This window comes from Dama dama, chromosome 5, assembly GCF_033118175.1.
Source record: "Dama dama isolate Ldn47 chromosome 5, ASM3311817v1, whole genome shotgun sequence".
Taxonomy (NCBI): Eukaryota; Metazoa; Chordata; class Mammalia; order Artiodactyla; family Cervidae; genus Dama; species Dama dama.
This window is the reverse complement of record NC_083685.1, coordinates 115,031,239-115,055,339: the sequence shown is the minus strand read 5'-3', so window position 1 is coordinate 115,055,339 and position 24,101 is coordinate 115,031,239. Positions and strand designations below refer to the sequence as shown.

Here is a 24,101-nt window from a genome sequence, read left to right as displayed (position 1 = left end):
TACCCTGGTATCCCGAAGAGGGCCTAGCTTGTAGAAGGCACTTAATAAATATTTGGTGAGTGAATGAGCATTCAGAAGCTGTCCCTGCACTTGAAGGCACTTTGTACTGACTGTAGAAAAGCATGATGTTAGAGGCACACAACCAAGGCTTGCATCCTGGCATTGTCATTTGCTGTGACTCTAGGTCCCATTTAACTCCTCTCTGAATGTGAGCATCCTTCCTGGTAAAATAGGACTGATTTTTTGCAGAAGAGTTAGTGAGTATTAATTACAGAACATCCTGTAATGTATGTTTGGCACAGAGCAGATACTCAGTAAGTGTTAGTTCCTTTGCTATGTGGGTAGTTTGCCTTGTGGAGAAGAGTGAGCTGAGAAAGCTGCTTGCCTGTGTTTGAAAAACATTGGCAATGATGTGAAAATCAAACCATTATATCATGAAGTGATTTTTTTTCCCCTGTCTTTTCTATATAGCTTGTATTTAGCTTCAATGAGAAGCTTTTTGGCTTACTGGTCAAAGACATTGAAGCCATGGATCCCAGTATCCTCAAGGGAGAGCCTGCAACTGGTAAAAGACAGAAGGTATGTTTTATTTCTGATCATCTGTATGATGTGCATCGTGCAAATGAATATAACTTTCCTAGCCATTCTCTACCTCAGTGATTTCTTTTATATTATGTACTCTTTTAAGATAGTAGGGAAAAATTGCCTTTAAAGCCAGCATTGTTATTAAAATATAGTATAAAACAGACTTATGTGAAGATCTAATAGTAATTTGAAATAGCTGATAGTTTGAAAAATTTGCTTTGCTCATGGAGACTTCATTTCTCTTTTGTTTTTCACCTTGCTTTGAGAAGTCCAGAAATCTGCTGTAGGACTAACTACTAATTATTGTCTGTCTTTATAGATTGAAATAGGGCTGGTTGTTGGAAACAGCCAGGTTGCATTTGAAAAAGCAGAAAATTCATCACTCAATCTTATTGGTAAGATTTACAGTTTTTTAGAAGATTCTGAATAAAGTGGGGCCATCTGTTAATAATGGGCTTCCCTGGTGGGCTCAGACAGTAAAGAATCCATCTGCAATGTGGGAGACCTGGGTTCGATCCCTGGGTTGGGAAGATCCCCTGGAGGAGGGCATGACAACCCACTGTAGTATTCTTGCCTGGAGAATCCCCATGGACAGAGGAACCTGGTGGGCTACAGGCTATGGGGTTGCAGAGAGTCGGACATGACTGAGCGACTAAACACAGCACATCTGTTAACAATACGTGACCCAACTACAGTGATTAAACAGGGAGAGAGAATAGAGATACTTGCCTTGAAAAGGCTTATCACAGAATCATGGAGTATTTCGTATCTTTCAGATATACTGATGTAGAAAAAATTTAAAACCTTCACTGGATCAATTTTGTCCAATAGAAATATAATGTGAGCCGTGTATGTCATTTTAAATTTCCTAGTAACCTCACTAAAAATAAGGGAAAAGACAGATAAAAATTAATTTTTAAACTTTTAATAAATATGTGTACGCTGACAGAAGATTCATAAAAAATATTCAGAAAGTTCCTGTATACCCTTAACCAGCTTCCTGTGTTGGTACCTCTTAAGTAACCATAGTACACTTTTCCAAAACTAGATTAACATGTTTCCATTGCTGCTAACTAAACTAGAGACTTTATTTGGATTTCATCAGTTTTTTCATTATGTCCTTTTTCTGTTCCAGGGTCTAACTTGGAATTCCATGTTGCATTTAGTGGTTTAGTCTCCATGGTCTTCTCCAGTCTCTGACAGTTCCTCAGACTTTCACTGTCTTTTCATGACCATGAGAGCTGGTCATGTATTTTGTAGAATGTCCCTCAGCTAGTTGTGTGTTAAATGTGATACTAGCATTATTCCCATTAGTGACTGAGTTAAATGATCAATATACAGGTAAAAAAAGTCTTTCCAGCAGATCCATAGTTCAGTCCTACTCTTGTACGTTAACCCCACTTTTATTATATTAAAATAATGTGGATTGGGCTCTAAAAATAGTAACTCATCAGCATAATGATGCCATTAACTGTATTTACCTATGTTGGTGTCTATCCTGGTACAAGGTAGAGGATTTTCAGTGGTTACACACTATTATATCCAAAGTCATTTAAATTTGAATGTGTGTCCTTTTCTCCAGAGCCATAAGTTATCATTACTCTTTTATTGTTTCTCAACTGTAAAATATTTATTTCATGAAATATGAATAAGCACTCAAAAACAGCTCACTCTAAAATTTAAAAAATTTGATTGTATCTTCATACTGTTTTATAGTTCTTTTTGCTTAACATATTTTAAGCATCTTATAAATATACTTGTACAGTATTGTTTTTAATGACTAATATATTATTTTATGGCCTCCCTGGTGGCTAAAGAATCCACCTACCAAGTAGGAGACTCAGGTTTGATCATAATTAGGATATATCATAATCTACTGTTGTTGATTCAGTATGTTTCTGGAGTGATTTCTTTGTGTGTTATATGGTATATTATCCCAAGAGTTGCATGACTTTCATACAATGGAGGTAATTTCTAAAGGTGATTAATAGTTTCCCCCCTCCATTTGAAAGTAAAATTATATAATTTGGCCACAAGAGGGAAGTAGAGTGTAAGAAAAGTATTTTTGGTTACTTCATAAAGGAAGTGTTAAGTCCACAAAATCCTAACCATACAGTTAGCATCTAGGGTAAACTTTTTCTGATGTGACCTGTTATTCCCTAATTAAAAGAAAACTATAATTCTTTCTTTTTTTTGTTTATGTGGACTGTACTAAGGCACTTTTATTCTTTGTGTTTGAGAGAGAGGGTGTGGTTCTCTTGAGTTACTTTAGGGGGCACTATGACATTTAAGTTAGATAATTTTCTTGTTTGTGAAAGAATTTGAAAACATGAATTTTGAAATGATCGAAGACTTTAGGATAATTTTAGATTATTGTGCAAATGAAGAAAAAGCAAATAAGACTTTAAACTTCATACATCTTTTCAAGCTGAAGAATTAAATTGCTGATTATATACTTAATTTAGATACATATATGTATTTTTAAATATTACTTTAGGAGCCTTGAGGGACTGCTAGATTTCAGTTGCATTTCTGGCAACTAGTGTTTTCTTCATCAGATATGCACATGGTGTTTCTTCTAATCAACCAAGTTAGTTAACTTGATTAGGAGTTAGAGGTCAATAAGACCAAGCTCCATGGATTGACTACAGCATAGTTGAGCCAGTCATTTTGAAAGTTTTGCTGACCCTAAATGGGGACCAGGCAAACTAGCAAATATAACAAAACTCATCCTTCTTAAAAAATCAGCGAGGAAGGTGTTTTCATGTTTGATAGCTTTTCTTGATTCACTGAGGATGCCCAGGGAGTTCTGACTGTCTTTTTACACTTAGTGGTGAAGTTCTTCTCTCACATTTGATTATCTTTGTTTGAAATAGGCAAAGCTAAAACCAAGGAAAATCGCCAGTCTATCATCAATCCTGACTGGAACTTTGAAAAAATGGGAATAGGAGGTCTGGACAAGGAGTTTTCAGATATTTTTCGACGAGCATTTGCTTCCAGAGTATTTCCTCCAGAGATTGTGGAACAAATGGGTGAGTTTTAAAAAGAAAAATTGGATAAAATCTTATACTGTTTTAGAAAATTGGATGTGATAAAATCTGTTTTCAGTAATGTTTTGAAATTAACTTTCAGGCCTGACAAACTGTTTCAAACTGTTTCTTCCCCTTTTAAAAAAGCTTAAAAAAACTTTTAAAGATTTTTAAAACTACATTTTAATTTTATGGGAAAATCATAAAAATAATTGTGGTTGCTTGATTTAATTTATTTATCCAAGTATATTTCTCTATAGGACATATTTAGAAATTTCATTATATTTATGAATTTTTTAAAACAGGGCCTATTTAGAAATGTCATCTGACTCTAAAGATTCAGTAAAGGTCAGATTTACCATGCCGAATAGTCATTATCTATTAGACTATGGATACTGTTCTAATATTAGCTGTTGCTTTTTTTCTAAATTGTATTACCCAGTTAATACATCTTCATACCTGGTAAATGGATACTTGGCATGTTGTAAATTTATGCAAAAGGACAAATGCAGAATATACATAGGAATTTCCACATTGCATACAAAGAAATGCACTAGTCATTTATCACTTTTTTCTTGAAGGTTTATTTAATTTATCTGTGTGTGAAATGGCTTTATTTGCCCTGGTGGGAATGCTGTGCTGACTGTTTTCATATGCATATCATACATTGGATTGGAATGTTAGCTACAGAATATCTGAGGAAGGAATTTATACCATAACAGCTTCTGGCAGACTATTCGTGTTAAAAACTGTATCCAAAAAAACTGAAGGAATACAAATATATTACTCCCTTCACCTCCATCATTCTTTATCTTTAAATTGCTACTGGGAGATAAGAGTATATTCATCATGGTGGAGCTGAGCACTACTTTCTAGGCACTAAGTGCTTGGTTCTGTCAGCCTCCTATTGTTGGTAGCCTTTTGGCCTGGTCGCTCACTCCGATAAGTTACACACGGCACACACCTGTTCACTGGCTAAAGGTCGAGTTTGAAATTGGATTAAGAGAAAATGACAGAGACCCTCATCACCTGAGTTTTATACACCTTGAAATGGCAATAACATACTTTTTTTTATCTGAAAGACACAAAGGCCAAGTCCATAAAAAAACAGAATTTTAATTTGGAAAATGGTTTAAAATGTGATAGTTCGCTACCTTGGTAATGTGTATTTTGAGGCACAGTAAATCCATAAAACTTTAAAGACATGGAAATATTGCTTAAGTATGTTTGAGGTATAAGCAGAGATTAAAGGGTGATTCCAAATGTTCTAAGTTATTCTTGTGCAATATCTCTTTACTCATTTTCAAGCCCGAGCACCATACAGAGAGTATGATGATTGTGTCTTTGAACATTTAAACTCCCCCTGGTGTCTCAGCGGTAAAGAATCTGCCTGCCATGCAGCAGATGTGGGTTCGGTTCCTAGGTTGGAAAGATCCCCTGGAGAAAGGAATGGCAACCCACTCCAGTATTCATGCCTGGGAAAGTCTATGGACAGAGGAGCCTGGAGGGCTACAGTACATGGGGTCACAAGAGTCAGATACGACTTAGCGAGTAAACCACCACCCCTCTACAGCCAACAAGTAGAAAAATAGCTGCTTCTATACGTTATATCTTTTAACTATATTAAAATATTTTCTCATGGTTTAAATGCTTACGAGGATTCAGATACTAGTTTCCTGTTTGTGCATTGTCCAAATCTTGCTCTTTAGGGCCTCTCTCTGAGGTTGAGAGAACAACCTATAAAGAAGTAAGCCCATTTCTGTTGGTTTGTGACTCTGTCAGCTCTTGAAGAGTTTGAAATGAAATCAAAACAGATTTGGAACTTCTGAGTGACTTTAGCCTGTTTCTGCAGTCCACATTGAAATCAGTTGAGTTGTACCGTATGCTTTTTGTTGTTAACGTGCTTTTTGACCAAGGACCTTGAATTTCAGTTTTGTTTGTTAGTACTACTACCCATTACCTTTTTTATGGATTTATTTTTCTAATATTTTTACTGATTTACTTAGGCATACATGAGTTGTCTTAAAAAAGTAATACTTTTTTTATCTTTATGGCTTTTTGTCATCAAGAAGCATGTGTTGTCAATTTGACTTAAAAGATAATAAATTGGGGTGGGAGGGAGGCTCAAGAGGGAGGGGATATATGTATATATAGAGCTGATTTACATTGTTATATAGCAGAAACTAACAACACTGTAAAGCAATTATGTTCCATTTAAAAAATGAAAAAAAACGGGGTGGGGGGAGGCAGTAAGTCTTAAGGTACCTTGGTGTTTGAGCTGAACTGAGAGACTTTCTCCTTTACTCTGAGTGAAGACTCCTCATGTCCTTGCGCTGCTTTTTTAGTGGTGAAACGGCTGAGAAGGAAATCTCTTCCTGTGCATGTATTATTCCTTATTTTCCTGTAGAGGCTTCTTTTCTCATTTGAATTTTGGAGGAATTACATAGTAGCAAAGTTTCATTGCCTTCTGAGTACAATGTGGTTAGAAAGTTCTCATTAGGCTTTGATAAAGGCATATAAAAAGTACAAATTGCTACATTTACTTTAGCATTACATGCATCTTTTTTATGTATACACTGTGTTCTTTTACCCTGCCAAGTGGGAACAGAATTGGCTGATTTTTTTCTTTCATTTTTTGTTAACTAAATAGTCAACCTGTGTGGGATCTCACTGGACATGGATATGACTGGTTAAATCAGTTCAAATGAAAAAAATAGGGATTAGAAAAGAATAATTAATGTAGGTTGAGACTGTTTTGTTTTATTTAAACAGGGAACATTTTTATTTTGGCTTGAGACCAAATCATTGTCTTTACCATGGAATCTAGAGTTACGTCTACTTTGTAAACAGGAATCTTAACTAAATGGATCTTCTTGCCTATATATCAAGGTTTCAAGTTTACAAAGTGATAAATTTAGAATTCTCTTCTGTCATTGTGTTTATGAGACTGATAATTATGCTTCTAGGTAATATAGTTCTTTCCTCTTGCCTGTAAAACTTCATGTTGCTTTTCAAAATTGCATATATAGTTTAGATACATACAGAATTTTGCTGATGAGATACAGAGAGACTAAAGAATTAACCAGAGGCACACAATTATGCAGAAAAAATAGGGATCAGATAATGTAATAGACATGAAATAAGTGTCTCAGAGTTTCCCACATGTTAGTTTTTCTCTTGAAATACTTTCAAGTACGTAGTATACACCTTCCTGTTTTTGCTATAGTATTTTAAGAGAGAATCTTTTAAAATTTTTACTTCTTCATTTTTGGCTCTGCTGAATCTTCATGGGCTTTTCTCTTGTAGTGAGTGGGGGCCACTCTCAAGTTGCGGTGCGTGGGCCTCTCATTGCAGGGGCTTCTGTTGTTGCTGAGCACGCGCTCTAGGGAATCCAGCCTTCAGTAGTTGCAGCTCCTGTGCCCTAGAGTGCGGGCTTAATAGTTGTGGCGCATGGGCTTAGTTGTTTCAAGGCATGTGGGATCTTCCCGATTCAGGCATCCAGTTCATGTCTCCTGCATTTGCAGGTGGATTCTTTACTGCTGAACCATCAGGGAAGCCCCTGTTAAAATATTTTTTTTAATATAGAATTAAAGTCAAGGAAGGTCTTTAAGGGGAAAAGAGGTCACATACAACCAGCCCCACAGAGAGTGGAAAAAAGGTCATTTGTAGAATTAGGAAAAGGAGTTACTTTGGGGGAATGTACTTTGACTTCTGTTGTTCTTGTTTCAATCACTCTAACTGTTTACTTTTCCCTTGTCTGGAGCAGTTGGACTCACCCCAAAACCCACATGGGGCTGCTCTTCCTAGAAAGCATGTGAAAGCATTAGCAAGGAAAACTAGAGCTAAAGTTTGCACTTAGCAGGTACCCAACAGCCTCTTAGTTAGAATGTTCTCCAGCGCCTACAGTGTTAGCCGTTTAGTTAGGCTTAAATCCTTACTCTGTAGGATAATAGAAGTACCTTTCGGGGCCCAAGATAGAAACCTGGGCATCAGAAACCAGCCTCGGTAAGTGAGGGTGAATAAAGGGTGCAGCCCTTGCGTCAACCGAGGTTTCAGTGGAACGCCCTTGTGCCCCCTGTTCAGCCCTTCACCACGCTCACTGCCCGGTGTGCGATTGTGCAGAGAGTGCTCTGGGCACAGGGTCACCTCCATTCTCATTGTAGCTCTTTGGTTGGAAAAGATAGTTTGCAGAAAGAAACTCCTTTTTTGGCATCCCTGGCAGGTACCTCTATACCATAAATGTCAGAGCAAAAACAGCAACTTTTTTTTCAAAGAACAGTGAAATAATTGTTAAAGAATTACTGTCTCTTAATATAATTTTAGGACTAAGTTCACATGCATCAAGCAAAGTGGCTTTGGCAGAAGTTATCTGTTTCAGAGCTGGAAGGAAAAGAGTGTAGTGACTTAAAGGCCTCAAGCCTCATCCTGTCCTTGGGTGGACCTATACCTTGTAGTTGGGCTTCCCAAGTGGCTCAGTGGTAAAAGAATCCGTCTGCCAATGCAGGAGACCGTGGAGACACAGGGTGGATCCCTGGGTCGGGAAGAGCCCCTGGAATAGAAAATGGCAACCCACTCCACTATTCTTGTCTGGAAAATCCCATGGACAGAGGGGCCTGGTGGACTACAGTGCATGTGCTCGCAGAGTTGGACACAGCTGAGAACCAGCACTATGTGATAGAAATGCAGGCCACCCCGCGGGGAGTAAAGCCAATAGTTAGCATCTTGTACCCCCTTTCTTTGAAACTGACACTGTGTTCTTCCTTGTCTCCTTTCTCTGCCTCCATCTCTAAGACCATTTTCAATCTGTATTTTTAAGGTCTCTTTTGAAATTTTAGAGGAAAGCAGCTTTTTTCTGATATCACCAGTGAAACTGCAGTTACTCTACCAAGTCAGCTGCCAAGAAGATAAGGAGCCTTTCAATCACATGCAGACATCTTTCACATGCTAAAAACAGTGCAAATAAAATACAGTGGAAGAAAGGGCGCTGAGGTTTTGTCCATGCTGTATTTGGGAGAGAGGGAGTTTTTGCTAAGATTAACATAAACACTGACACTCTTAAAATGCATTTTCACACCCCCACACATGAGGAGAGATTGCAATTTAAATGGGGGTTAAGACATCTTGCCGAACTCTAGGGCTCTGTAAAAGGAACCCTAAGGCTAAAGAGCTTATCTGAAATTTGAAAAAAAAAAAAAAAAAAAAATGAAGCTTTCTGACATTCATCTTTTTTCCTTGTATTAGTCATAACTTGCTTTTCAGCTATATTTTAGGTTTTGAATGCCAACCTGACATCTGTTCCAGTCTGCCTGTAATTTATTAGGAAAGGAAAAGAAAGCAATTGCTCACTAGTTAGAGATGCAGAACTCACCCCTTCTGCTTCTCCATGGAGTACTTATAGATGACACTTGAATATGAAGAATGTGGTAATTTACTAATTTGCTAATTCTAACTTCAGGTTGGGGAATTTATCTTTTATTTTTTTAATTAGAAGAAGAAAATGACCTTATGACCATGTGATTTTCAGAAACTGTAGAGCAGGATATAAAGATAAAACAGACTCCCTAAGAAAATATTATGGGTGCCTTTTTATATGCTTTTTGAAAATTTTAACCTAAAATTAAATTTTCATTGGTTTTAATTTTTTAAGTTAAGCTTATTTACATTTGAATATAAATGTTATAGTTATGCTTATATCTCAGAGTCAAATTATATGTAAATTCAGTTGGCATTTTAAATTTATAAATAGACTTTTAGAATGATTTCTTTCTTTGAGGGAGGCAGAACTATCTATAGAATCACCAGTGGATTTTATTTGCTGGCAACTACAATTGAGTTACTTACAAATCAGCAGTTGGATCACTATGAAGTTGAAGTCTGAAGTTTTTACCTAAATGTCCGCCAGTGAGGAAATGATTAAATAAATTAGACTGCATCTTTCCCAACCTACTGTGGAATACAGTGAAACAAATCTTAAAATGATATAGCTGTAAATGTACAGATATGGTTTAATAATTAAACATACTAAAGTAAATGCTATTAGAAAAGTCAATATGCACTCACATTAAATTGAAAAAAAAAATTGCTTGCTTCCATGAAAGGGAATTGAGGATGGGACATAAAGAGAGATTTTTGTTCTTTCACTCCGTGTACCTCTTCCCTGAATGTTTAACTATGATATTTCTGCTTGTGTAATTAAAAAACAAAAAGATAACCACATAGGCTCTTTCTATCTCATGGCAGCTCCCCTGACAGCACATCAAGGGAGCAGGGGGACAGGAATGTCCCTCTCCCTGGTGAAGTTTCTGTGGAGAAGGAGAGCTCAGAGACAGGCCTAGATCCCAAGAGCTCTGATGGCAGCCTCTTACTGAGCATAGGCAGACACACCTATCCTTTTCTACTGAAAGACAAAAACAGTTTCTTAATGTGTAACAGACTACTTCCTCCAGTTAATTTTTGCATTATAGAATGGATATACTTTTTGTAGAATGGGGAGCAAGTAGCTTGTATTCTCTCCCAGCCATGAGAACATTTGCACCGGAGACTTTTAGAGACTTTAAGCAGCTGCGGAAGCATTAGCGAGGAAGGAGTGGGAGAAGGGATTGGGGGAGAGCAGAGTGTCTGCCATGTGAGGAACCATGCTTAAATCCATTTGGTCTTAAAAACTTTTCCCCTCAGGAACCTAATTTGTGTGACTCCTAAAGTAAAATGGTTGCTGTTTTTTTCTTTTTTCAATTTTCCTTCTGTATTCAGGTGGTAATGGTGATGTTAGCTGATAATTATATAGGGCCAGGCACTCTTCTTAATGCTTTACATCTGTTAACTTATTTAACCCTCACAACAACATTATGATGTAGATACTCTATTGTTCTCATATAATGGAAAAGTAACTGAGTCTCTAAAGGTTGAGTAACTGGTCCAAGATACATAGCTAGTAAGTGGTGGATTTGAACTCAGTCAGTCTAGCCTTCCTCAGTGATCAATGCAAAGAAACAGAGGAAGACAATAGAATGGGAAAGACTAGAGATCTTTTCAAGAAAATTAGAGATACCAAGGGAACATATCATGCAAAGATGGGCACAATAAAGGACAGACATGGCATGGACCTAACAGAAGCAGAAGATGTTAAGAAGAGGTGGCAAGAATACACAGAAGAACTATACAGAAAAGATCTTCATGACCCAGATAACCACAATGGTTTGATCACTTACCTAGAGCCAGACATCCTGGAATGCGAAGTCAAGTGGGCCTTAGGAAGCATCACTACGAACAAAACTAGTGGAGTTGATGGAATTCCAGTTGAACTATTTTAAATCCTAAAAGATGATGCTGTGAAAGTGCTGCACTCAATATGCCAGCAAATTTGGAAAACTCAGCAGTGGCCACAGGACTGGAAAAGGTCAGTTTTCATTCCAATCCCAGAGAAAGGCAATGCCAAAGAATGTTCATGCTACCGCACAATTGCACTCATCTGTCACACTAGCAAAGTAATGCTCAAAATTCTCCAAGCCAGGCTTCAGCAATACGTGAATGGTGAACTTCCAGATGTTCAAGCTGGTTTTAGAAAAGGCAGAGGAACCAGAGATCAAATTGCCAACAGCCATTGGATCATCGAAAAAGCAAGAGAGTTCCAGAATAACATCTATTTCTGCTTTATTGACTACACCAAAGCCGTTGACTGTGGATCACAGCAAACTGTGGAAAATTCTTCAAGAGATGGGAATACCAGACCACCTGACCCATCTCCTGAGAAATCTGTATGCAGGTCAAGACGCGACAGTTAGAACTGGACATGGAACAACAGACTGGTTCCAAATAGGGAAAGGAGTATGTCAAGGCTGTATATTGTCACCCTGCTTATTTAACTTATATGCAGAGTACATCATGAGAAACGCTGGGCTGGATGAAGCACAAGCTGGAATCAAGATTGCAGGGAGAAATATCAATAACCTCAGATATGCAGACAACACCACTCTTATGGCAGAAAGTGAAGAGGAACTAAAAGGCCTCTTGATGAAAGTGAAAGAGGAGAGTGAAAAAGTTGGCTTAAAGCTCAACATTCAGGAAACAAAGATCATGGCATCTGGTCCCATCACTTCATGGCAAATAGATGGGGAAACAGTGGAAACAGAGACTTTATTTTTTGGGCTCCAAAATCACTGCAGATGGTGACTGCAGCCATGAAATTAAAAGATGCTTGCTCCTTAGAGGAAAAGCTATGACCAACCTAGACAGCGTGTTAAAAAGCAGAGACATTACTTTGCCAACAAAAGTCTTATCTAGTCAAGGCTATGGTTTTTCCAGTATTCATGTATGGATGTGAGAGTTGGACTAGAAAGAAAGCTGAGCGCCGAAGAATTGATGCTTTAGAACTGTGGTGTTGGAGGAGACTCTTGAGAGTCCCTTGGACAGAAAGGAGGTTCAACCAGTCTATCCTAAAGGAAATCACGAATATTCATTGGAAGGACTGATGCTGAAGCTGAAACTCCAATACTTTGGCCACCTGATGTGAAGAACTGACTCATTGGGAAAGACCCTGATGCTGGGAAAGATTGAAGTCAGGAGGAGAAGGGGACAATAGAGGATGAGGTTGGATGGCATCACTGACTCAATGGACATGACTTTGAGCAAGCTCTGCGAGTTGGTGATGGACAGGGAAGCCTGGGGTGCTGCAGTCCATGGGGTTGCAAAGAGTCAGACACGACTGAGCGACTGAACTGCAATGACTGAATCTGGCCTGAGAGTGCATGTCACTAACTTTACGTTGTTCTTTTCTCATGAAAGCCCATGATATAAAACTATTAAAATGGGCTTTTCAGCCTCACTTCTAGGGGACCTCTGAGGTGACCTTCAAGGGAGCTGAAGCCATAGGTTTTTTCAGTTGTGGCACCGTTGACATTTTGAGCTGGATAATTATTTGTCCTGAGGTGCTGGCTGTCCTGTGCATTGTAGGATGTTCAGCAGCATCTCTGGCCTCTACCGGCTAGAAGCCAAGTAGCACTGTCCCTCTGAAACCTAGTGGTGATAACCGAAAATATCTCAAGACATTGTCAAATGTCCCCTTGGGGCAAAATCACCCTTGGTTGAGTACCACTGATCTAGTACATCCCCTGGCTCCTTCTCCTTATAGGTGCAGAAATTGCGGCCCAAGGTCACTAACCAGGTCACTGGTGGAACTAGTATTAGAACTTGGGTCTCTGGTCCAGGAACCAGGGGGGAAAAAAGAGGAAAGCAAATGACTCACTGAGCTTATACAACTAGTAACTGGCAGCGTTACGACTGGGAATCAGGATGCCTGGCTTCAGAGTCTGTATTCTGAGTTGCCTCTCTGAATATTGAGGAGATGAAGCTAAGAGTCGAGTAGTCAGTAAAGCCTTGGATTTTATGTCAGATAATATCCTATGACGAGTATGTAACTTTCACATTTGCCTTTCTTCCTGAATTAATTCTCAAGGAAATTGACAAACCTTTCCACATATATAAGGTTGTAAGAGCTTAGACATAATAGATTTGGGGGGTGAAAAGGGAGGGAGGAATTATTAAAGCACTGCAAGTCTATAGGTCTGGCCTCACCCACTACTATTTCCTGTACACACTTTAAATGACAGTCTTCACATTCAGAAATTACCCAGTACTTTAGTGATTTGGTAGAATTCTGCATATTGAGTATATATAGAGCTGGTTGATAACTATGGAAGTCTGACCTTTTCATTTATATGTCAGACAACTGCTTAAGCTTTTTGCCCTCTCTTCCTCTGCTAAAGAGTTAAACTACCACCTCCTCCTTCCTCGTCATCATACTCCTTTTCATCTCCTCCTCCTCTTTTTCCCTGCTTCTACTCCTTCCCCCCACCTTCTTTTAACCATTTTTGTTTTTAAGAGTAGAGATATTTTCTAAAACCTCAGATTGTTGTCTGGGCAGTGAGTGTCTTGACTGAAAGCATAAAGAACTATCTGTTTGGGTTTTAAAATTTGATTGGAGAAACTGTCTCAATTGGGATTCCTTAATTTTCTTATTTCTAGTAGATTTTCTGGAACTTGAATGTGGCAAAAACCTGTGGACTTACCTTGGCCTGGAGTAATAGGAAGTATAGGCACTCAATCTATGAATCAGTAAACTTTCTAAGATACTAAAGTTTGTAGATAAATTACTTTTGTAGTAACCTCATATATTCAGATTGTCACGAGCTCAAGACATGTGAAGAACTGGTGGTAGGACTGTGGTGTCTGCTACCTAATAACTCTAGTCCACTTGCTTCATGTGCTTTTGGCCCTCTTTGTAGCATACTACAGGAAATGGGTGGTTGCTGAGATTGTGTCAGAGGCTCTCTCTTAGTGAGCTGTCAGCTTAGAGATGACATGAATGTAAAAATCAAATAATTATTTAGCAGTTAAACAATATAACCTAAGAAATGTCAATAGTATCAAAAGCCAGTATGTGATAGAATGCTAAATGAGTGGTATAGATGGCAAATCTTTAGGAATTTTGAAAGAAAGGATCACAGAAGACTTCATGGAGTAGTCAGCCCTTGAGTGAGGCCTTAAATGCTGTGTGATTTGGGTAGGGGGAGGGGAAGGGATGGTTGTTTGTATCCTTGGAAGTTGACAGTAAGCAAGGTATAGAATTCACAACTTTGACCAGGCTAGCAGCGCTGTTGTTGGAAAGCTAGGCCGTGGTTGGGTTCTGGAAAGCTATGAGTCAGGAGATGAGGACTTTCTTTGGTAAGTACTGTCCATTTAACCTTCCAGGCAGACTCAGGTGCTTATGTGTCCCCTGCATCTTGTATATATACTTCGAATAGAGCTCTGTTCTTAGTTTCTTCTAATTATTCATTTGCATTACACTTGTAAAGCAGAGTCTCTCAGCCTTGGCATTTTTGATGTTTTAGGCTGGATCATTCTTTGTCGGGGGCGGGGGCTGTACTCTTCATTTAGGTTGTTTAAGAGCATCTCTGGCCTTTGTTCACTCAGTGCCAGCCGTTCCTCCTTCCTGCTGTGTGACAGTCAAAAACGTCTCCCTTGAATGGCAGAATCACCCTGCATTGCGGGTGCAACTGTAATGTCTTTTTATCCGTGTATTAGCAACACCCAGGCAGTTTGGAATACAGTCTACAGATCATTGCTGAGCCATGAACCATTGTTACCAGTCCATCATGAGAAAAATATCAAAATTGATAATAAGAATTTAGAAACTTTTTTTAGTAATTTAAAATTAGCACTTTTTTAAATTGTAGTTTTACAAAAACATTGGTCTGCAATGGATTGAAAACTTAGAAGAAGAAAAAACTAGGTCTTAACATAGTTTGAGAAGCATTGCCCTACATAAATATTTGCCAAATGAATGTAATTTTGAATAAACAATCATAATGGGAAGTCATTGGGGGAATTTTCAGCAGGGGAACAAAGCAATTAAAGTTAGTGTCTTAGATAATTAATGTGATTATGCTGTATGAAAAGCATTGCTCTCGAGAGTAGGTGATATATGAGTTAGTGAGAGACCAGTAGATCATAATTGTCCAGTTGTGTAGTACTAGAAACCTGGGTTAAGGTGGTGACAGTGGGAATGGAAAGGGAAGAAAAGATGTGAAAATAATTACAAAGATGAAATTGGCAGAATTTGGTCATTAGTTACTGTGGTAGCAGAACTAGAGGTGAGACTCAGGTCTCCGTGAGAAAATGTTAGAAATAAGAAAATCAGGAGGACCTCGGGGGAGTGGAGAATAATCATTGCACATATATTCATCACCATGAAAAAAAACCCTGGAAGCTGAATTGAGGATGCATGCGTGCTAAGTCGCTTCAGTTGGGTCCAACTCTTTGCGACCCTGTGGACTGTAGCCTGGCAAGCTTGCTGTCCATGGAATTCTCCAGGCAAGAATACTGGAGTGGGTTGCCATGCGTTCCTCCAGGAAATGTTCCCTGTGTTGATTCCCTCTAGGGATCGAACTTGTATCTTTTTATGCCTCCTGCATTAGCAGGCAGGTTCTTTACCACTAGCGCCACCTGGGAAGCCAGGTGCAATGGATTGAAAACTTAGAAGAAAAAAAAAAACAAACAAAAAAAAACTAGGTCTTAGCATAGATAGTTTGAGAAGCATTGCTCTGCATAAATATTTGCTAAATGAATGTAATTTCAGTCTATTGAGGATAGAGAAAAAGAATTGCTGATGTATTTATTTATTGAAGTCGAGCTTCAGTCACTCTATGCACATTTACGAAACACACTATGGACCAGTCTTTTTTGAAATAACCTCTTAACTTGGTTTCTCTCCCTCCAAGGATTTATCTTCTTTTTATCTCTCTGGCTGTCCCTTCTCAGCCTGCTTTGTGTCCTTTGCAATACAGTTCCCCTGGAGTCTGGCTTAGAGCTCCTTTCCTCACTCTTAAATTGTTCTCCAAATTGGTCACATCCATTTCCATAGGTTCAAGCAGTGTCTTTATGCCACTAACTCTCAAATATGCATATTCCATCGCAGTCTGAAATTAGAGCTCTGGACTTCTAGCATCATAACCTCTTGGCTACCTCATGGATATACAGTAAATGCACAATCAGACTCATTCATCTGCCCCCTCCATCCTTTCCCCTAAACATACTTCTGTTTTATAGCACAGGCGATGCTCTGGCGGAGAATCTAGGCACCCTCTTTAACTTCTCTCTTTCTCTCCCCTCCCATTTCCTGTCAGTACTGCCTTCTCTTCTGAATCTCAAATCTGTCCACTTCTCTCCGTCTCCTGCCACTGCCTTCCTTCAGGCCACCATTATCTCTTGCCTGAATTACTCCCTAAGCCTTCAGCCTTGCCCTTCTCTAATCCATTCTCCACACTGTAACTGGAGCGATTTTTATAAAAAGGCAAGTCTGATCCTGTCACTTCACTGGTTAAAACTCTTTAGTAGCTCTCCTTAACTCCTTCCGTGGCTTACAAGCCTTATGTGGTCTGGCCCCTGCCAAACTTTCCCACCTCCTCTCTCAGCCTGCACCCCCTCCCCCATGCTCTGGGTTCCAGCCAACTTGTGCTATTTTAGGCTCCACTAATTTGCCATGCTACTGTCTCTTACCTCAATATCCAAGGGTACTTTTTCACCATCTTTTAATCCAACCTCCTGTTCATCCTCCAGGCCTCAGCTTTGATGTCACTTTTTACAGACTGCTTTGGCTTTAGTGCTCCTCCGAGGTGTTCTAGTAATTCCATGTTCTTCTGTGCATTATTACCTTGTAGCATAATTGCTTGTCACCTACTGGCAGGTAGACCCCACCATGCCCCTACCCGCCATGAGCCTAAGATAAATTCAGGAAGGAAGAGGCCTTGTGTATTTGGTTACTCATGTATGTTCTGCTCCTGTGCTGGTGCCTGGCTCACAGTGTGTTTTTAGAAAGTGAATAAACACCAAGAACTTGATTAACTCAGTTGTAGAACACTTAAGTTAGATCCAACTCCTGCCCTCAAGATGCTTATGTTGTATGTGGGACTAACACAGCATACCCAGAGCAGCATTGTGTAAAGTATAAGGTACATTGTGAACCAAATTAGCAAAGTAGGCAGTATGAGGAAGCAGCAGATGCCCTGATGAATAAAGACTTGAGCCTTGTCTTAAAATGTTACTAAATCTTTCTTGATCCTTTTAGATTCCTTCTTAATCTAGGAAAGACCTCTTGTATTGTTCCTAAATGGAACTGGACTACAGAAAGAAGGGGGAAGGTATTTTACTTAGGTATTTATACACATATGTATTTTTGACTGGCTCTACTCATGTATAGTCTGTTTTTCTGTTTAAATAGAATCATACACTGGTCATTGTGATCAGTGTCATATGGTCATACTGTGACCTTTTTCTTTATTAAAGAGTGTATCGAACAGACTTTTGGACTATGTGGGAGAAGGCGAGGGTGGGATGATTTGAGAGAATAGCATTGAAGCATGTATATTATCATATGTAAAATAGATGACCAGTGCAAGCTTGATGCATGAAGCAGGGCACTCAAAACTGGTGCTCTGGGACAGCCCAGAGGGATGGGGTGGGGAGGAAGGTGAAGGGGGAGTTCAGGATGGGGGGACACATGTGCACCTGTGGCTGATTCATGTCAATGTATGGCAAAATCCACAACAATATTGTAAAGTAATTATCCTCCAAAAAATAAAGGGTTCAGTTCAGTTCAGTCACTCAGTCGTGTCCGACTCTTTGCAGCCCCATGGACTGCAGCACCCCAGGCCTTTCTGTCCATCACCAACTCCCAGAGTTTACTCACATTCACGTCCATTGAGTTGGTGATGCCAACAACAGACTGGTTCCAAATAGGGAAAGGAGTACGTCAAGGCTGTACATTGTCATCCTGCTTATTTAACTTTTATGCAGAGTACATCGTGAGAAACATCCAACCATCTCATCCTCTGTTGTCCCCTTCTCCTCTCTCCTTCAATCTTTCCCAGCATCAGGGTCTTTCCCAATGAGTCAGCTCTTCGCATTAGGTGGCTGAAGTATTGGAGTTTCAGCTTCAGCATCAGTCCTTCCAGTGAACATTCAGAACTGATTTCCTTTAGGATGGACTGGTTGGATCTCCTTGCAGTCCAAGGGACTCTCAAGAGTCTTCTCCAACACCACAGTTCTAAAGCATCAATTCTTCAGTGCTCAGCTTTCTTTGTAGTCCAACTCTCACATCCATACGTGAATACTGGAAAAACCATAGCCTTGACTAGATAGACCTTTGTTGGCAAAGTGATGTCTCTGCTTTTTAATATGCTGTCTAGGTTGGTCATAACTTCTCTTCCAAGGAGTAAGCGTCTTTTTATTTCATGGCTGCAGACACCATCTGCAGTGATTTTGGAGCCCCCCAAAATAAAGTCTCTCACTGTGTCTACTGTTTCCCCATCTATTTGCCATGAAGTGATGGGACCAGATGCCACGATCTTAGTTTTCTGAATGTTGAGCTTTAGGCCAACTTTTTCACTCTCCTCTTTAACTTTCATCAAGAGGCTCTTTAGTTCTTCACTTTCTGCCATAAGGGTGGTGTCATCTGCATATCTGAAGTTATTGACATTTCTCCCGGCAATCTTGATTCCAGCTTGTGCTTCCTCCAGCCCGGCGTTTCTCATGATGTACTCTGCATAAAAGTTAAATAAGCAGGATGACAATGTACAGCCTTGACGTACTCCTTTCCCTATTTGGAACCAGTCTGTTGTTCCATGTCCAGTTCTAACTGTTGCTTCCTGACCTGCATACAGATTTCTCAAGAGGCAGGTCAGGTGGTCTGGTATTTCTATCTCTTTCAGAATTTTCCACAGTTAAAATAAAGGGTACTTTCATTTAAAAAAAGAAAAAGAAAAAGACTGCATCATCCCAAGAAAGAACACTTTTTAAAAATATATATATAAATCATATTAGCAAAATTGTGTCAAGATAAGCTTGTACTGGTAAATTAGCATCTCTTGCTCAGTAGTAAGAAGGCTTTTGGGCACACCAACAGGGCTGGCTTTGAGGGCTGCCTTTGATATCACCACTTTTCACTTGTATCCCCCAGGGCATCTTAGTACTTCAGGGCCCTGGGCCCTGAACTTTCTGAGTTTTGGTATCCTCACCTGCAAAATTACTTACTTTGTAAGTTTATTGTCAGTAGAGCATTAATGTGTAAAAATTTCACAGTACCTTGCTTACTGTGAAACATTACATAAATGGTGGTTGGTATGATTATATTGCCAAAAAGTGCTATTATAAAAGAGAAAAATCTTTAATCTATTCCCTTTAATCAAATGTTTAGGTATATCTCCTTATCTTAAACTTTTGTTGCTGTTCAAAACACTTTATGCCTGAGATTATCCTCTTGATATTTTGTAATTATACATTTTGAGCAGTGTTTGTTGATAAGGTAGTCAAGGGACACCTGGAAATATGTTTTCTTTGTTTATGAACTCATACTTTGGCTGATCTCTATTTACTTTTTATCACATTCCATCAGAAAAGAGCTGATAAATGCTCTCTCACTTCCTTATATAAATCTTGTCAGTTTCTTCTTATATGTGGTATATTGACTTAGAAAAACAACAACCATCTTAAAAGACACTATAGAGAATAGGATGTTGAAGGAAGGGAAGTGGAAGAAAGAATTAACTATAATGTTAGCAAAAAACTGCCCAGAACATAACATGTTACTGTTTAGGAGAGGAAGAGCCTTGATACTTCTACCATGATTCAAACAAGACTTTTCTCTGAGTTCCATATGTTTTGTTATCTTGAGTAATCTACCTTTGATATTATGTTCATAATTAAGAAAAAAAAAAACCTGCCGGCAACTAGGGTTTTACATTTACTATTTAAATAATTAACATAGTGTTCTTTCAGGTTTCTTAAAGAAATTACCGTAGACAATAGTAAATCCCTTCCATGTACCATTTTACTAATAGTATTAAAACTTGACATTGAAAGTCATTGTATTTAATGAATCTTTTACTCAGAGATTTATTTGTGACTTTGAATTCTTCACTGATACCTCTGGTCTTAATACAGTATCTTTTCTCTGAGCAAGTAATAGTTTGAGTTCTGTTCTTATTCCAGAGTGACTGAAAGCTGATATATAAAGGTACACACATCTGTAGCTTAAACTTCTGAATTATTTATACATATATTTACTCAGATTTACCCACAATGATACAGTTTTTTAGAAGTACTTTGATTTTTAAAAATCTACCTAGAATCCTGTAATGAGGGAGAAAACTTAGCAAGACTTACGAGTCTTTTGATAATGAATGGTTACTAGAGGATAAACCTATAATTAGTATGCTGCTAATCCACACACATTAGATATATTCAGTCACATCTCACATATACATAGGAGAATTACCCAAATTGCAGATTATTAATGCATTCCAAAGATATTTCCATGGTGACCCACAACTACTATTTTTTTGCGTGACTCTTCTCTTGTGTTACTGCACTTCTCTTTCTACAAAACTTCTCTTTATTGGTTCTTCTTGCTTTTCTGTATGCTACTTGGTTACTTTGACTTCTCTTAACTTCATTTAGGCAACCGACTGAGGCTGTGAAGAGCTTAGAAAAAGGGAGAAAGGAAGACCACTTTATAATGTTATAAGTTCTCTGTAATCTGATCTTTCTTTATCTGGCTATGGAAGGCTGACCATATGTCATACTAAATGACATAGAACTCAGCTCTTCAAAGTTCATATTCATGTTATATGCAGTAATGGCTCCAGGTGAGACACTGTAACATAAAGAAAGATGATAATTTATTGCCACAGTCAAAAGATTGGATCCTTTTCTCCATTTTGTTTAAAAATGAATTTTTAAAAAGTCAAAACTGTTTGAACGTGAGTGATTCTGTTTTTAGCAACTTGTCTAAGAATTTGAAGGAAAAGATCATTTAGGATAGACAAATAGAATGAAAGACATTATTTACATGCCTTACTTGAATTATTCAGTCCTTTCTCAGTTTCTGCCCCACTTGCTCTTAGACCCTTTGCTTTCTGCTCTCAGTTGCCATTGTCAAGGTATGAAATTTTTTTGAAAGGATTGTTACCCATTTTGCATTGTTTAATACTTCTCTCTATGAGATAATTAAAAGAAGATAGTATATCTGTAGATATATTAGATTTTAAAACATTAAGGTAGCTATATTTTGAATCAGAATTAGACCATGTTAGAGTAGGAAACCATAGAAATTATCTAGTCTGACTTTTCTCAAATTTACTTAAACTTACTTAACAAACATACTTACATAAATATGTAACTGTTAATGTTTCAAGGAACACAAGTTTGAGAAAAGCTTTTTGAAAGGCTCGTGTCATTCTCATTTCATAGATGAGGACATTGGGGCCCCAGGAGGGTAAACAGTTTATTTAATAGAATCACAGAAAGGGCGAGGATGTAGGTTTCCTGCTCCCAGGCTGGTGCTCTTTAGGCCTCTTGACTCAGCATTTTAAATAAGCTGGTTTATTATTGGGTTTTTTTGTTCTTTATTTCACAACTTGAATGTGAAGTCACACTCGCCATTCACTAGAATAAGCTTCACTATTTTCTGGAGACTGGTTTCCTTCTATCAAAGCATCTAGACCACCTTTACTGGATGTAGTATATGACTGTATCTCCAGATACTTTCACCATCTCTCATTAGAATTTTTACTGAAATGAATTCTTGAAATGTTCAAAACTTTCTTACATTATTAAACATTTTTTCCCCACCCCGCAAATGGTTCTTTCTTCCAGTTACCTTTATTTTCTAGGTCCTTAGGGTCGTGTTTTCTTCCATTTTTCCTTTGCTTTGCTTGGTTTTTAATTTTTTTTATCAATTAGCCAAAAAGTTCATTTGAGTTTTTCCATAAGATAGTACAGAAAAACCCTGAGGAACTTTCTGGCTAACCCAATGCTTTTTATTATTTTTATTTTTTCTACTTTTTAAATACAATTTTTAAAGGTTACTTTCCATTTACAGTTACTACAAAATATTGACTATATTCCCCATGTTGTAGAATACCCTCTTGAGCCTGTCTTATACCCAGCAGTTATTATCTCCCACTCCCCCATTCCTACATTTCCCACCCCTTCTCCCTATTGGTAACAACTAGTTTGTTCTCTATATTTATGAATCTGCTTCTTTTTTTGTTAAATTCACTAGTTGTATTTTTTAGATTCCATCTGTAAGTGATGTCATACAGTATTTGTCTTTCTCAGTCTGATTTCACTTAGCATGATGCCCTCCAAGTCCATTCATGTTGCTGCAAATGGCAAGATTTTGTTCTTTTTTATGGCTGAGGAGCATTCCGTTGTGAATGTGTATCTTTTCAAATTAGTGTTTTCTTTTTTTTTTTTCCCCAGATATATACCCAGGAGTGGAGTTGTTGTCAGGTCATATGGTAGTTCTATTTTTAGTTTTTTTTGAGAAACCACCATACTGTTAACAGTGTTCAAGGGTTCCCTTTTCTTCACATCTTTGCCAGCATGTTATTTGTGCTCTTTTTGATGATAGTTGTTCTGACAGGTGTGAGGTGATATCTGTTTGTGGTTCTGATATGTATTTCCCTGATGATTAGCATCGTTGAGCATCTTTTCGTGTGCCTGTTGGCCATCTGCATTTCCTCTTTGGAAAAATGTCTATTCAGTTCTTCTGCCCATTTTTCAACTGAGTTGTTTGTTTTTTTTAATGTTGAGTTGTATAAGCTGTTTATATATGTTGGATGTGTGTTTAGTCACTCAGTTGTGTCTGACTCTTTGCTTCACCATGGATTGTAGCCCATCAGGCTCCTCTGTCCATGGGATTCTCCAGGCAAAAATACTGTAGTGGGTTGCCATGCCTTCCTCCAGAGGATCTTCCTGACCCAAGGATCAAACCTGGGTCTGCTGCGTCTCCTGCTTTGGTAGGCGGGTTCTTTACCACAAGCGCCACCTGGGACTGTATGTGTTAGATATTGGCCGTGTCCCTTATTGGCCATATCATTTGTACTTTGCATGCATTTTTTAATTGATTTTTTTTTAGAGCTGTTTTAGGCTCATAGGAAAATTGAGGGGAAAGCACAGAGATATCCTGTGTACTCCCTGTTCCCACCCATGCACAGCCTTCCCCACTATCACCATTCTCCACCAGAGTAGTACCATTGTTACAGTTAATGAACCTACTTTGACACATCATTATCACACAGGTCCTGAGTTCACATTACATTTTACTCTTGGTATTCTATGTTCTCTGAGTCTCAACAAATGTATTGATACAGTGATGTGTATCCATCATTATGGTATCATACAGAGTATTTTCACTGCCCTAAAAATACTCTGCCACCCCCTTCCCTGGAAACTACTGATCTTTCCACTGACTGCATAGATTTGTCTTTTTCAGACTGTCATATAGTAGCTTTTTCTGATTAGTAATATGCATTTATGCTTTCTCCATGTCTTTTTGTCACTTGATATACCTCATTTCTTTTTAGTCCTAAATAATATTCCATTGGCTGGATGTTCCACAGTTTATTTATGTGTTCACCTACTGAAGGACACTGTGGTTGGTTCCAAGTTTTTCAGTTATGAATAAAGCTCCTATAAACATCCACGTGTATGTTTTAGTTTAGACATAAGTTTTCAACACCTTTGGGTAAATACCAAGGAGTGTGATTGCTGGATCAGATGGAAAGAGTAGGTTTGTAAGAAGCCACCATACTGTTTTCCAAAGTGCCTGAACTATTTTGCATTCCCACCAACAATGAATGAGAATTCCAGTGCTCCACATCCTTACCAGTATTTGGCGTTGTCAGTCTTCTGGGCTTTGGCCATTCTAATATCTATGTAGTGATATCTCACTGTTCTAATTTGCATTTCTCTGATGACATATTATGTAGAGCATCTTTTCATATGCTTATTTGCCATCTGTTTATCTTATTTGGTAAAATGTCTGTTAAGGTCTGTGGCCCATTTTTTAATTGGGTTGTTTTCTTATTGTTGAGGTTTGAGTTCTTTGTGTATTTTGGATAATAATGCTTTATCAGATGTGTTCGTTTG

At 38.4% G+C, this 24,101-nt stretch overlaps 1 protein-coding gene across 1 annotated transcript in view; it reads left to right on the top strand.

Annotated features, from left to right (window-relative positions):
* The window catches only part of NSF (N-ethylmaleimide sensitive factor, vesicle fusing ATPase), a 147,079-nt gene that overhangs the window by 35,073 nt on the left and 87,905 nt on the right, over positions 1-24,101 (top strand). Inside the window, exons 6-8 of the mRNA XM_061144283.1 lie at positions 472-579; positions 905-980; positions 3,462-3,617. Coding sequence (XP_061000266.1) covers positions 472-579; positions 905-980; positions 3,462-3,617 — 340 coding nt within the window. The remainder of the gene's footprint in view (positions 1-471; positions 580-904; positions 981-3,461; positions 3,618-24,101) is intronic.